This window comes from Salvelinus alpinus, chromosome 29, assembly GCF_045679555.1.
Source record: "Salvelinus alpinus chromosome 29, SLU_Salpinus.1, whole genome shotgun sequence".
In the NCBI taxonomy this organism is placed as follows: domain Eukaryota; kingdom Metazoa; phylum Chordata; class Actinopteri; order Salmoniformes; family Salmonidae; genus Salvelinus; species Salvelinus alpinus.
In genome coordinates this window covers 19,713,202-19,730,323 of record NC_092114.1, presented here as the reverse complement: position 1 = coordinate 19,730,323, position 17,122 = coordinate 19,713,202, and the positions used below count along the sequence as shown (strand labels likewise).

General features: G+C 47.9%; 1 protein-coding gene across 1 annotated transcript in view; it reads left to right on the top strand.

Moving 5' to 3' along the window:
• LOC139559242 (DNA-binding protein SATB1-like) overlaps positions 1 to 17,122 on the top strand; it is a 34,233-nt gene that overhangs the window by 6,907 nt on the left and 10,204 nt on the right. The window contains exons 6-7 of the mRNA XM_071375046.1: positions 7,243 to 7,354; positions 12,998 to 13,545. Coding sequence (XP_071231147.1) covers positions 7,243 to 7,354; positions 12,998 to 13,545 — 660 coding nt within the window. The remainder of the gene's footprint in view (positions 1 to 7,242; positions 7,355 to 12,997; positions 13,546 to 17,122) is intronic.

Here is a 17,122-nt window from a genome sequence, read left to right as displayed (position 1 = left end):
TTACGTTTGACATGCACACGCAACTCTCACACACGTAACTCTCACACACGCAACTCTCACACACGCAACTCTCACACACGCAACTCTCACACACGCAACTCTCACACACGCATCTCTCACACACAACTCTCACACACGCAACTCTCACACACGCAACTCTCACACACGCGACTCTCACACACGCGACTCTCACACACGCGACTCTCACACACGCGACTCTCACACACGCGACTCTCACACACGCGACTCTCACACACGTGACTCTCACACACGCGACTCTCACACACGCGACTCTCACACACGCGACTCTCACACACACACAACTCTCACACACGCAACTCTCACACACGCAACTCTCACACACGCAACTCTCACACACGCAACTCTCACACACGCAACTCTCACACACACAACTCTCACACACGCATCTCTCACACACAACTCTCACACACGCAACTCTCACACACGCAACTCTCACACACGCGACTCTCACACACGCGAATCTCACACACGTCACTCTCACACACGTCACTCTCACACACGCGACTCTCACACACGCGACTCTCACACACGCGACTCTCACACACGCGACTCTCACACACGCGACTCTCACACACGCAACTCTCACACACACACAACTCTCACACACGCAACTCTCACACACGCAACTCTCACACACGCAACTCTCACACACACAACTCTCACACACACACAACTCTCACACACGCAACTCTCACACACGCAACTCTCACACACACACAACTCTCACACACGCAACTCTCACACACGCAACTCTCACACACGCAACTCTCACACACACAACTCTCACACACACACAACTCTCACACACGCAACTCTCACACACGCAACTCTCACACACGCAACTCTCACACACGCAACTCTCACATACACAACTCTCACACACACACAACTCTCACACACACACAACTCTCACACACACAACTCTCACACACGCGCAACTCTCACACACACAACTCTCACACACGCAACTCTCACACACGCAACTCTCACACACGCAACTCTCACACACGCAACTCTCACACACACACAACTCTCACACACACGACTCTCACACACGCGACTCTCACACACCCGACTCTCACACACGCTACTCTCACACACACGCAACTCTCACACACACGCAACTCTCACACACACGCAACTCTCACACACACGCAACTCTCACACGCAACTCTCACACACGCAACTCTCACACAGGCAACTCTCACACACACACAACTCATACACACGCAACTCTCACACACACAACTCTCACACACGCAACTCTCACACACGCAACTCTCACACACACGCAACTCTCACACACGCAACTCTCACACACGCAACTCTCACACACACACAACTCTCACACACACACAACTCTCACACACGCAACTCTCACACACACACAACTCTCACACACGCAACTCTCACACACACACAACTCTCACACACGCAACTCTCACACACGCAACTCTCTCACACACGCAACTCTCTCACACACGCAACTCTCACACACACAACTCTCACACACACGCAACTCTCTCACACACGCAACTCTCACACACACAACTCTCACACACACACAACTCTCACACACGCAACTCTCACACACGCAACTCTCACACACGCAACTCTCACACACGCAACTCTCACATACACAACTCTCACACACACACAACTCTCACACACACACAACTCTCACACACACAACTCTCACACACGCGCAACTCTCACACACACACAACTCTCACACACGCAACTCTCACACACGCAACTCTCACACACGCAACTCTCACACACACACAACTCTCACACACACGACTCTCACACATGCGACTCTCACACACGCGACTCTCACACACGCAACTCTCACACACACGCAACTCTCACACACACGCAACTCTCACACACACGCAACTCTCACACACACGCAACTCTCACACGCAACTCTCACACACACAACTCTCACACACGCAACTCTCACACACACACATCTCTCACACACGCAACTCTCACACACACAACTCTCACACACGCAACTCTCACACACGCAACTCTCACACACACGCAACTCTCACACACGCAACTCTCACACACGCAACTCTCACACACACACAACTCTCACACACACACAACTCTCACACACGCAACTCTCACACACACACAACTCTCACACACGGAACTCTCACACACACACAACTCTCACACACGCAACTCTCACACACGCAACTCTCACACACGCAACTCTCTCACACACGCAACTCTCTCACACACGCAACTCTCACACACACAACTCTCACACACACGCAACTCTCTCACACACGCAACTCTCACACACACAACTCTCACACACACACAACTCTCACACACGCAACTCTCACACACACACAACTCTCACACACGCAACTCTCACACACGCAACTCTCACACACACAACTCTCACACACGCAACTCTCACACACACAACTCTCACACACGCAACTCTCACACACGCAACTCTCACACACGCAACTCTCTCACACACGCAACTCTCTCACACACGCAACTCTCACACACACAACTCTCACACACACGCAACTCTCTCACACACGCAACTCTCACACACACAACTCTCACACACACACAACTCTCACACACGCAACTCTCACACACGCGACTCTCACACACGCAACTCTCACACACACGCAACTCTCACACACACGCAACTCTCACACACACGCAACTCTCACACACACAACTCTCACACACGCAACTCTCACACACGCAACTCTCACACACGCAACTCTCACACACACAACTCTCACACACGCAACTCTCACACACGCAACTCTCACACACGCAACTCTCACACACACGCAACTCTCACACACGCAACTCTCACACACGCAACTCTCTTACACACGCAACTCTCACACACACACAACTCTCACACACACACAACTCTCACACACACACAACTCTCACACACGCAACTCTCACACACGCAACTCTCACACACGCAACTCTCACACACACAACTCTCTCACACACGCAACTCTCACACACACAACTCTCACACACACACAACTCTCACACACGCAACTCTCACACACACGCAACTCTCACACACACACAACTCTCACACACGCAACTCTCACACACGCAACTCTCTCACACACGCAACTCTCACACACACGCAACTCTCACACACACACAACTCTCACACACGCAACTCTCACACACACACAACTCTCACACACGCAACTCTCACACACGCAACTCTCACACACGCAACTCTCACACACACAACTCTCTCACACACGCAACTCTCACACACACAACTCTCACACACACACAACTCTCACACACGCAACTCTCACACACACACAACTCTCACACACGCAACTCTCACACACGCAACTCTCACACACGCAACTCTCACACACACAACTCTCTCACACACGCAACTCTCACACACACAACTCTCACACACACACAACTCTCACACACGCAACTCTCACACACACACAACTCTCACACACGCAACTCTCACACACGCAACTCTCACACACGCAACTCTCACACACGCAACTCTCACACACGCAACTCTCACACACGCAACTCTCACACACGCAACTCTCACACACACGCAACTCTCACACACACGCAACTCTCAGACACGCAACTCTCACACACGCAACTCTCACACACGCAACTCTCACACACACGCAACTCTCACACACACGCAACTCTCACACACGCAACTCTCACACACACACAACTCTCACACACGCAACTCTCACACACACAACTCTCACACACGCAACTCTCACACACGCAACTCTCACACACGCAACTCTCACACACACGCAACTCTCACACACGCAACTCTCACACACGCAACTCTCTCACACACGCAACTCTCACACACACACAACTCTCACACACACACAACTCTCACACACGCAACTCTCACACACACAACTCTCACACACACACAACTCTCACACACGCAACTCTCACACACACACAACTCTCACACACGCAACTCTCACACACGCAACTCTCACACACGCAACTCTCTCACACACGCAACTCTCACACACACACAACTCTCACACACGCAACTCTCACACACACACAACTCTCACACACGCAACTCTCACACACGCAACTCTCACACACGCAACTCTCACACACGCAACTCTCTCACACACGCAACTCTCACACACACAACTCTCACACACACACAACTCTCACACACGCAACTCTCACACACACACAACTCTCACACACGCAACTCTCACACACGCAACTCTCACACACACAACTCTCTCACACACGCAACTCTCACACACACAACTCTCACACACACACAACTCTCACACACGCAACTCTCACACACACACAACTCTCACACACGCAACTCTCACACACGCAACTCTCACACACGCAACTCTCACACACGCAACTCTCACACACACAACTCTCACACACACACACAACTCTCACACATTCAACTCTCACACACGCAACTCTCACACACGCAACTCTCACACACGCAGCTCTCAGACACGCAACTCTCACACACACGCAACTCTCACACACGCAACTCTCACACACGCAACTCTCTCACACACGCAACTCTCACACACACACAACTCTCACACACACACAACTCTCACACACACACAACTCTCACACACGCAACTCTCACACACGCAACTCTCACACACGCAACTCTCACACACACAACTCTCTCACACACGCAACTCTCACACACACAACTCTCACACACACACAACTCTCACACACGCAACTCTCACACACACACAACTCTCACACACGCAACTCTCACACACGCAACTCTCACACACGCAACTCTCTCACACACGCAACTCTCACACACACACAACTCTCACACACGCAACTCTCACACACACAACTCTCACACACGCAACTCTCACACACGCAACTCTCACACACGCAACTCTCACACACTCAACTCACACACACGCAACTCTCACACACGCAACTCTCACACACACAACTCTCACACACGCAACTCTCACACACACAACTCACACACACACAACTCTCACACACGCAACTCTCACATACGCAACTCTCACACACACAACTCACACACACACAACTCTCACACACGCAACTCTCACACACGCAACTCTCTCACACACACAACTCTCACACACGCAACTCTCACACACACACAACTCTCACACACACACACCTATTGAGATGGTTAGTTCTGCTGGTGTATACTGTACCATTGTACCCCTCTGCTACCATCTCTCTCTCGCTCTTCCGAGTCAATCTCTCTCTTTCTCTCTGTGTGTGTGTATCTCACAATGTTGCAAGCCCAGGCATTAGCTCAGTAACCAGTATTGTAACACGTAGGCAGTGGACCCCTCTCTCTCTCTCTCTCTCTCTCTCTCTCTCTCTCTCTCTCTCTCTCTCTCTCTCTCTCTCTCTCTCTCACCTTCTCCCTCTCCCTCGCTCCCTCTCTCTCTCTCTATCTCTTTCTCACCTTCTCCCTCTCCCTCCCTCGCTCCCTCTCTCTCTCTCTCTCTCTCTCTCTCTCTCTCTCTCTCTCTCTCTCTCTCTCTCTCTCTCTCTCTCTCTCTCTCTCTCTCTCTCTCTCTCTCTCTCTCTCTCTCTCTCTCTCTCTCTCTCTCTCTCTCTCTCTCTCTCTCACCTTCTCCCTCTCCCTCGCTCCCTCTCTCGCTCTCTCTCTCTCACCTTCTCCCTCTCCCTCGCTCCCTCTCTCTCTCTCTCTCTCTCTCTCTCTCTCTCTCTCTCTCTCTCTCACCTTCTCCCTCTCCCTCGCTCCCTCTCTCTCTGTCTCTCTCTCTCACCTTCTCCCTCTCCCTCGCTCCCTCTCTCTCTCTGTCTCTCTCTCACCTTCTCCCTCTCCCTCTCTCTCTCGCTCTCTCCCTCCCTCCTCTCTCCTCTTGCTATCTTGCTCTCTCCCTCCCTCTATTTCTCTCTCTCACCCTCTTTCTCTCCCTCCCTCTCTCTCTCTTTTTCTCGCCCTTTCCCTCTCTCTCCTTCTCTCTCTCCCTCTCTCTCTCTGGAGCAGATTAGAATACATATGAAAATAGAAGGTGTAATCAGACGTGTAGATGGCACAGGATTGTCTTGGGAGAAAATCCTGTGTGTGTGTGATATGTTATTTCCTTTGGCTTCAGTTTCTTAAACAACAGATTGCACTTAGTTGAGGCGACACAAGCACACACAATACACACACACACACACACACACACACACACACACACACACACACACACACACACACACACACACACACACACACACACACACACACACACACACACACACACACACAGACTCATCTGTCTTTATTACAGAGTTTACCTGGGGGTATGTTTTAATAACACAGATCGGAGTTCATTATGATCACACATTCTGTGTTCAGCTGAGACTCACAAAGATACAGGGAGAAAAATGGAGACGGGTAAAATGAGACGCAGAACGATGATTTAAAATGAGAATCGTTACTTCTTTTTCTCTTTAATAGTATTGTATATTTAATTGTTTATATTCTGACCTCTAATGGAAGTATTACACAGTTCCTCAGCTCTGTTACCAAGAGGAAAATAGAGTGTCTCTCAGGTGTCACGTTCCTGACCTGTTTTCTCTTGTTTTTGTATGTGTTTAGTTGGTCAGTGCGTGAGTTGGGGTGGGCATTCTATGTTATGTGTTTCTATGTTGGGTTTAAGGTGTTGCCTGATATGGTTCTCAATTAGAGGCAGGTGTTTGACGTTTCCTCTGATTGAGAACCATATTAAGGTAGGCTGTTCTCACTGTTTGTTTGTGGGTGATTGTCTTCCGTGTCTGTATGTATGTTCGTACCACACGGGACTGGAGCGTTTGTTTGTAGTCTGTACCTGTTCGTGCGTTCTTTGTGTATATGTAAGTTCTCATGTTTTAGGTCAGTCTACGTCGTTTTGTTATTTTGTACTATTCAAGTGTTATTTCGTGTTTCGTCGTTCTGTTAATAAATATTCATTATGTATTCATCACCCGCTGCGCCTTGGTCCGCTCATTCACCACAAGACGACCGTTACATCAGGCTAGCGTATATAACATGTTCTTGTATTATTACTTTATTATGTATTGATCTGATGATTGTGGATCAGTATTCCTAACACTGTTTTCACTGACTCCATATTGTTGTATTTTGTCCCCGTCTCTCAGAGTATGATCTCCTCCATTGTAAACAGCACCTACTACGCAAACGTGTCGGCCACCAAGTGCCACGAGTTTGGCCGCTGGTACAAGCACTTCAGGAAGACCAAAGGCATCATGGGTAAGACTACAGGTGTCCTTAAAAGGGTAGTTCAATCAACTGATGTCACAAAGGGTAGTTCAATCAACATCAGCTGATGTCACAAAGTTATGTACAGAAACCCAGCCTAAAACCCCAAACAGCAAGCAATGCAGGTGTAGAAGCACGGTGGCTAGGAAAAACTTCCTAGAAAGGCCAAAACCTAGGAAGAAACCTAGAGAGGAACCAGGCTATGAGGGGTGGCCAGTCCTCTTCTGGCTGTGCCGGGTGGAGATTATAACAGAGCATGGCCAAGATGTTCAAATGTTCATAGATGACCAGCAGGGTCAAATAATAATAATCACAGTGGTTGTCGAGGGTGCGACAGGTCAGCACCTCAGGAGTAAATGGCAGTTGGCTTTTCATATCCGATTATTCAGAGTATCTCTACTGCTCCTGCTGTCTCGAGAGAGAGCGCGAGAGAGAGAGAGAGAGAGAGAGAGCGAGAGAGAGAGAGCGCGAGAGAGAGAGAGAGAGAGAGAGAGAGAGAGAGAGAGAGAGAGAGAGAGAGAGAGAGAGAGAGAGAGAGAGAGAGAGAGAGAGAGAGAGAGAGAGAGAGAGAGAGAGAGAGAGAGAGAGAAAACCCTCAAACCCAAAAAGGCCTGTGGTGTTGATGGTATCCTTAATGAAATGATCAAATATACAGACAACAAATTCCAATTGGCTATACTAAAACTCTTTAACATCGTCCTTAGCTCTGGCATCTTCCCCAATATTTGGAACCAAGGACTGATCACCCCAATCCACAAAAGTGGAGACAAATTTGACCCCAATAACTACCGTGGAATATGCGTCAACAGTAACCTTGGGAAAATACTCTGCATTATCATTAACAGCAGACTCGTACATTTCCTCAATGAAAACAATGTACTGAGCAAATGTCAAATTGGCTTTTTACCAAATTACCGTACAACAGACCATGTATTCACCCTACACACCCTAATTGACAACCAAACAAACCAAAACAAAGGCAAAGTCTTCTCATGCTTTGTTGATTTCAAAAAAGCCTTCGACTCAATTTGGCATGAGGGTCTGCTATACAAATTGATGGAAAGTGGTGTTGGGGGTAAAACATACGACATTATAAAATCCATGTACACAAACAACAAGTGTGCGGTTAAAATTGGCAAAAAACACACACATTTCTTCACACAGGGTCGTGGGGTGAGACAGGGATGCAGCTTAAGCCCCACCCTCTTCAACATATATATCAACGAATTGGCGCGGGCACTAGAACAGTCTGCAGCACCCGGTCTCACCCTACTAGAATCCGAAGTCAAATGTCTACTGTTTGCTGATGATCTGGTGCTTCTGTCACCAACCAAGGAGGGCCTACAGCAGCACCTAGATCTTCTGCACAGATTCTGTCAGACCTGGGCCCTGACAGTAAATCTCAGTAAGACCAAAATAATGGTGTTCCAAAAAAGGTCCAGTCACCAGGACCACAAATTCCATCTAGACACCGTTGCCCTAGAGCACACAAAAAACTATACATACCTCGGCCTAAACATCAGCACCACAGGTAACTTCCACAAAGCTGTGAACGATCTGAGAGACAAGGCAAGAAGGGCCTTCTATGCCATCAAAAGGAACATAAATTTCAACATACCAATTAGGATCTGGCTAAAAATACTTGAATCAGTCATAGAGCCCATTGCCCTTTATGGTTGTGAGGTCTGGGGTCCGCTCACCAACCAAGATTTCACAAAATGGGACAAACACCAAATTGAGACTCTGCATGCAGAATTCTGCAAAAATATCCTCCGTGTACAACGTAGAACACCAAATAATGCATGCAGAGCAGAATTAGGCCGATACCCACTAATTATCAAAATCCAGAAAAGAGCCGTTAAATTCTACAACCACCTAAAAGGAAGCGATTCCCAAACCTTCCATAACAAAGCCATCACCTACAGAGAGATGAACCTGGAGAAGAGTCCCCTAAGCAAGCTGGTCCTAGGGCTCTGTTCACAAACACAAACACACCCCACAGAGCCCCAGGACAACAGCACAATTAGACCCAACCAAATCATGAGAAAACAAAAAGATAATTACTTGACACATTGGAAAGAATTAACAAAAAAACAGAGCAAACTAGAATGCTATTTGGCCCTAAACAGAGAGTACACAGTGGCAGAATACCTGACCACTGTGACTGACCCAAACTTAAGGAAAGCTTTGACTATGTACAGACTCAGTGAGCATAGCCTTGCTATTGAGAAAGGCCGCCGTAGGCAGACATGGCTCTCAAGAGAAGACAGGCTATGTGCACACTGCCCACAAAATGAGGTGGAAACTGAGCTGCACTTCCTAACCTCCTGCCCAATGTATGACCATATTAGAGAGACATATTTCCCTCAGATTACACAGATCCACAAAGAATTCGAAAACAAATCCAATTTTGATAAACTCCCATATCTACTGGGTGAAATTCCACAGTGTGCCATCACAGCAGCAAGATTTGTGACCTGTTGCCACAAGAAAAGGGCAACCAGTGAAGAACAAACACCACTGTAAATACAACCCATATTTATGTTTATTTATTTTAACTTGTGTGCTTTAACCATTTGTACATTGTTACAACACTGCATATATATAATATGACATTTGTAATGTCTTTATTGTTTTGAAACTTCTGTATGTGTAATGTTTACTGTTCATTTTTATTGTTTATTTGACTTTTGTATATTACCTACCTCACTTGCTTTGGCAATGTTAACACATGTTTCCCATGCCAATAAAGCCCCTTGAATTGAATTGAATTGAATTGAATTGAGAGAGAGAGAGAGAGAGAGAGAGAGAGAGAGAGAGAGAGAGAGAGAGAGAGAGAGAGAGAGAGAGAGAGAGAGAGAGAGAGAGAGAGAGAGAGAGAGAGAGAGAGAGAGAGAGAGAGAGAGAGAGAGAGAGAGAGAGAGAGAGAGAGAGAGAGAGAGAGAGAGAGAGAGAGATTAAATTCAAATAGGACACTGGATAAGACAGGAGAAATACTCCAGATATAACAGACTGACCCTAGCCCCCCGACACATGAATTACTGCAGCGTAAATACTGGAGGCTGAGACAGGAGGGGTCAGGAGACACCTTGGCCCCATCCGACGATACCCCCGGACAGGGCCAAACAGGCAGGATATAACCCCACCCACTTTGCCAAAGCACAGCCCCCACACTACTAGAGGGATATCTTCAACCACCAACTTACCATTCTGAGACAAGGCCGAGTATAGCCCACTGCACAACCCAAGGGGTGCGCCAACCCGGACAGGAAGATCACGTCAGTGACTCAACCCACTAAAATGACGCACCCCTCCTAGGGACGGCATGGAAGAGCACCAGTAAGCCAGTGACTCAGCCCCTGTAATAGGGTTAGAGGCAGAGAATCCCAGTGGAGAGAGGGGAACCGGCCAGCCAGAGACAGCAAGGGCGGTTCGTTGCTCCAGTGCCTTTTCGTTCACCTTCACACTCCTGGGCCAGACTACACACAATCATAGGACCTACTGAAGAGATGAGTCTTTAATAAAGACTTAAAGGTTGAGACCGAGTCTGCATCTCTCACATGGGTAGGCAGACCATTCCATAAAAATGGAGTTCTATAGGAGAAAGCCCTGCCTCCAGCTGTTTGCTTAGAAATTCTAGGGACAGTAAGGAGGCCTGCGTCTTGTGACCGTAGTGTACATGTAGGTATGTACGGCAGGACCAAATCGGAAAGATAGGTAGGAGCAATCCCATGTAATGCTTTGTAGGTTAGCAGTAAAACCTTGAAATCAGCCCTTGCCTTAACAGGAAGCCAGTGTAGAGAGGCTAGCACTGGAGTAATATGATCAAATGTTTTGGTTCTAGTCAAGATTCTAGCAGCCGTGTTTAGCACTAACTGAAGTTTATTTAGTGCTTTATCCGGGTAGCCGGAAATTAGAGCATTGCAATAGTCTAACCTAGAAGTGACAAAAGCATAGATTAATTTTTCTGCATCATTTTTGGACAGAAAGTTGTCCTTAAAACAGTCTTGATATGTTCGTCAAAAGAGAGATCAGGGTCCAGAGTAACGCCGAGGTCCTTCACAGTTTTATTTGAGACGACTGTACAACCATCAAGATTAATTGTCAGATTCAACAGAAGATCGCTTTGTTTCTTGGGACCTAGAACAAGCATCTCTATTTTGTCCGGGTTTAAAAGTAGAACATTTGCAGCCATCCACTTCCTTACGTCTGAAACACAGGCTTCCAGGGAGGGCAATTTTGGGGCTTCACCATGTTTCATCGAAATGTACAGCTGTGTGTCATCCGCATAGCAGTGAAAGTTAACATTATGTTTCCGAATGACATCACCAAGAGGTAAAATATATAGTGAAAACAATAGTGGTCCTAAAACGGAACCTTGAGAAACACCGACATTTACAGTTGATTTGTCAGAGGACAAACCATCCACAGAGACAAACTGATATCTTTCTGACAGATAAAATCAGGCCAGAACTTGTCCGTGTAGACCAATTTGGGTTTCCAATCTCTCCAAAAGAATGTGGTGATCGATGGTATCAAAAGCAGCACTAAGGTCTAGGAGCACGAGGACAGATGCAGAGCCTCGGTCTGACAACATTAAAAGGTAATTTACCACCTTCACAAGTGCAGGCTCATTGCTATGATGGGGTCTAAAACCAGACTGAAGCATTTCGTATACATTGTTTGTCTTCAGGAAGGCAGTGAGTTGCTGCTCAACAGCTTTTTCCAAAAATGTTGAGAGTAATGGAAGATTCGATATAGTCCGATAAGTTTTTATATTTTCTGGGTCAAGGTTTGGTTTTTTCAAGAGGCTTTATTACTGCCACTAGTGAGTTAGATACACATCTGGTGGATAGAGAGCCGTTTATTATGTTCAACATAGGAGGGCCAAGCACAGGAAGCAGCTCTTTCTGTAGTTTAGTTTAGGAATAGGGTCCAGTATGCAGCTTGACGGTTTAGAGGCCATGATTATTTTCATCATTGTGTCAAGAGATATATTACTAAAAAATCTTGAGTGTCTCCCTTGATCCTAGGTCTTGGCAGAGTTGGGCAGACTCAGGACAACTGAGCGTTGGAGGAATACGTAGATTTAAAGAGGAGTCCGTAATTTGCTTTCTAATGATCATGATATTTTCCTCAAAGAAGTTGATGAATTTATCACTGCTGAAGTGAAAGCCATCCTCACTTGGGGAATGCTGCTTTTTCATTAGCTTTGCGACAATATCAAAAATACATTTTGGATTGTTCTTATTTTCCTCAATTAAGTTGGAAAAATAGGATGATCGAGCAGCAGTGAGGGCTCTTCAATACTGTACGGTACTGTCTTTCCAAGCTAGTTGGAAGACTTCCAGTTTGGTGTAGTGCCATTTCTCTTCCAATTTTCTGGAAGCTCGCTTCAGAGCTCGGGTATTTTCTGTAAACCAGGGAGCTAGTTTCTTATGACAAATGTTTTTTGTTTTTAGGGGTGCAACTGCATCTAGAGTATTGTGCAAGGTTAAGTTGAGTTCCTCAGTTAGGTACTCTGACGATATAGTTAACCTATATTCATCATCAATGCTAATGTTAGCAAATAATAGTTGTGGCTTTTTATACTAACTCCCCTCTCTTCCTCCATCCCTCTCTTCCTCACTTCAGAGATTGATAGCTTCTCTGACCAATCCCAACCGGGCTCCACTCATCTGACCTTTACCCATCAACCAATCCCAGGCAACACAGCCAAACAGGCCGACTCCTCGCCCCTCGTCTTCCATCACGGGGGAGCCGCCCACATTTCTGATCGTGGCTGCCTGGCCCCAAGTCTCCGCCCCCCAGGGCTGGTGACCGCCCCCCTCAGCCCCCAGCTAGTCAACCCCCAACAGATAGTCATGGCCCAGTTCCTCAACCAGCAGTATGCAGTCACCCGAATGTTATCCCAGCAGAGCCTGTCTGTATCTGTCTCTACCTCCCCACAACAGTTCCTCAACCACCCCTCTGTGGGGAGGCTTCCCACCTCCCTGGCCCTAGCCAAGGCCCTGGACCCCCAGCCCCAGGCTGGACCACCAGGACCCGGGTCTGGGTCCCAGAGCCAGGTGTGTGGACCATCAGACATCTACTATGAGATCTACCAGTGGGTGAGAGAGGAGCTGAAGAGAGCAGGCATCTCCCAGGCTGTGTTCGCCCGCGTGGCCTTCAACAGGACCCAGGTATGGGACAGACAGGGACAGGGGAACTGGATGTATGGGACTGTGCTGTAAACTAGGGGTTGGGGATTTATGAGGGGTGGGAGAGGAGGGGTTGATCTCATGATGTGTGTGCATGTGTGCGTGGTGATTAGCTCTTGGCATGGCCTTTTGCCGCATGTCTATGACTGTGTATGTGTGTCCCAACTCTTCTCTGCAGTAGGAACTCGTGACAGCAGTGGAGCAGCTGCTGGGCCAGCTAATCACACTCCCTTAGAGTCTGTACCTCTTTAATCACACTCCCTCAGAGAGTCTATACCTCTCTAATCACACTCCCACAGAGAGTCTCTACCTCTCTAATCACACTCCCTTAGAGTCTGTACCTCTCTAATCACACTCCCTCAGAGAGTCTATACCGCTCTAATCACACTCCCTCAGAGAGTCTCTACCTCTCTAATCACACTCCCTCAGAGAGTCTCTACCTCTCTAATCACACTCCCTCAGAGAGTCTATACCGCTCTAATCACACTCCCTCAGAGAGTCTCTACCTCTCTAATCACACTCCCTCAGAGAGTCTATACTGCTCTAATCACACTCCCTCAGAGAGTCTCTACCTCTCTAATCACACTCCCTCAGAGAGTCTCTACCTCTCTAATCACACTCCCTCAGAGAGTCTCTACCTCTCTAATCACACTCCCCCAGAGAGTCTATACCTCTCTAATCACACTCCCCCAGAGAGTCTATACCTCTCTAATCACACTCCCCCAGAGAGTCTATACCTCTCTAATCACACTCCCTCAGAGAGTCTGTACCTCTCTAATCACACTCCCCCAGAGAGTCTATACCTCTCTAATCACACTCCCCCAGAGAGTCTATACCTCTCTAATCACACTCCCCCAGAGAGTCTATACCTCTCTAATCACACTCCCCCAGAGAGTCTCTACCTCTCTAATCACACTCTCCAAGAGAGTCTCTACCTCTCTAATCACACTCCCCCAGAGAGTCTATACCTCTCTAATCACACTCCCTCAGAGAGTCTATACCTCTCTAATCACACTCCCTCAGAGAGTCTGTACCCCTACCTCTCTAATCACACTCCCCCAGAGAGTCTATACCTCTCTAATCACACTCCCTCAGAGAGTCTCTACCTCTCTAATCACACTCCCCCAGAGAGTCTATACCTCTCTAATCACACTCCCTCAGAGTCTATACCGCTCTAATCACACTCCCTCAGAGTCTATACCGCTCTAATCACACTCCCTCAGAGAGTCTATACCTCTCTAATCACACTCCCTCAGAGAGTCTCTACCTCTCTAATCACACTCCCTCAGAGAGTCTCTACCGCTCTAATCACACTCCCTCAGAGTCTATACCGCTCTAATCACACTCCCTCGGAGAGTCTCTACCTCTCTAATCACACTCCCTCAGAGAGTCTCTACCTCTCTAATCACACTCCCCCAGAGAGTCTATACCTCTCTAATCACACTCCCTCAGAGTCTATACCTCTCTAATCACACTCCCTCAGAGAGTCTGTACCCCTACCTCTCTAATCACACTCCCCCAGAGAGTCTATACTGCTCTAATCACACTCCCTCAGAGAGTCTATACCGCTCTAATCACACTCCCTCAGAGAGTCTATACCTCTCTAATCACACTCCCCCAGAGAGTCTATACCTCTCTAATCACACTCCCCCAGAGAGTCTCTACCTCTCTAATCACACTCTCCAAGAGAGTCTCTACCTCTCTAATCACACTCCCCCAGAGAGTCTATACCTCTCTAATCACACTCCCTCAGAGAGTCTATACCTCTCTAATCACACTCCCTCAGAGAGTCTGTACCCCTACCTCTCTAATCACACTCCCCCAGAGAGTCTATACCGCTCTAATCACACTCCCTCAGAGAGTCTATACCGCTCTAATCACACTCCCTCAGAGAGTCTATACCTCTCTAATCACACTCCCTCAGAGAGTCTCTACCTCTCTAATCACACTCCCCCAGAGAGTCTCTACCTCTCTAATCACACTCCCCCAGAGAGTCTATACCGCTCTAATCACACTCCCCCAGAGAGTCTATACCGCTCTAATCACACTCCCTCAGAGTCTATACCGCTCTAATCACACTCCCTCAGAGTCTATACCGCTCTAATCACACTCCCTCAGAGAGTCTCTACCTCTCTAATCACACTCCCCCAGAGAGTCTCTACCTCTCTAATCACACTCCCCCAGAGAGTCTATACCTCTCTAATCACACTCCCCCAGAGAGTCTCTACCTCTCTAATCACACTCCCCCAGAGAGTCTCTACCTCTCTAATTACACACCCCCAGAGAGTCTCTACCTCTCTAATCACACTCCCTCAGAGAGTCTGTACCTCTCTAATCACACACCCCCAGAGAGTCTCTACCTCTCTAATCACACTCCCCCAGAGAGTCTCTACCTCTCTAATCACACTCCCCCAGAGAGTCTATACCTCTCTAATCACACTCCCCCAGAGAGTCTCTACCTCTCTAATCACACTCCCCCAGAGAGTCTCTACCTCTCTAATTACACTCCCCCAGAGAGTCTCTACCTCTCTAATCACACTCCCTCAGAGAGTCTGTACCTCTCTAATCACACTCCCCCAGAGAGTCTCTACCTCTCTAATCACACTCCCCCAGAGAGTCTATACCTCTCTAATCACACTCTCCCAGAGAGTCTATACCGCTCTAATCACACTCCCTCAGAGTCTATACCGCTCTAATCACACTCCCTCAGAGTCTCTACCTCTCTAATCACACTCCCCCAGAGAGTCTCTACCTCTCTAATCACACTCCCCCAGAGAGTCTATACCGCTCTAATCACATTCCCTCAGAGTCTATACCGCTCTAATCACACTCCCTCAGAGAGTCTATACCTCTCTAATCACACTCCCTCAGAGAGTCTCTACCTCTCTAATCTAATCTAATCACACCTCTCCCATTGTCCATCCCTCGATTCTCTCCATTACTCTCTCTCTCAATCTCTCGATCACTCTCTCTGTTCATTTCTCTATATATCTTCCTCTCGTTTTATATTTCCTATTCTATTTCTCTCTGTATCCATGTTGTGTCTTCATGTGACTGGTCGATCCCTTGATTTTCATCTCTCCCCATTTGATACCTCTCTCTCCTTTCTGTCTGCCTCCCTCCCCCTCTCTCCTCCTGCTGTCCTGTGCTCCTGCAGTTAGAAGGCTTCTAGAGAGACGTAGCCCACTGTTATTATTACCATCATTATCACCAGCATCATCATGGGTGTTATTAGAATTACCAAAGGCTGTCATTATAGCCACCTGCCCATCCGTCGCCATGACAACGGGGCTCAGCAGCCAGGTAAAATAGGGTGTGGTGTGGAAGGAATGTTTCACCTGGGCATGGTGCCAAGGGGTAGAGTGAGTGGGGCTTGGAGTGTGAAGACCCAATTGGAGTGTAAAGGTCTTAATGGCTGGTGTGTGTGTGTGTGTGTGTGGGGGGGGGGGGGGGGGGGGGTCTAGTTGTAACAACTGGAGTGAAGCACACAATTGCTCATTTCTGGGGAGGGAGTGAGGGAGGGATGAGTCCCATCTTAAGGAAGAGAGTCTGACTCCTG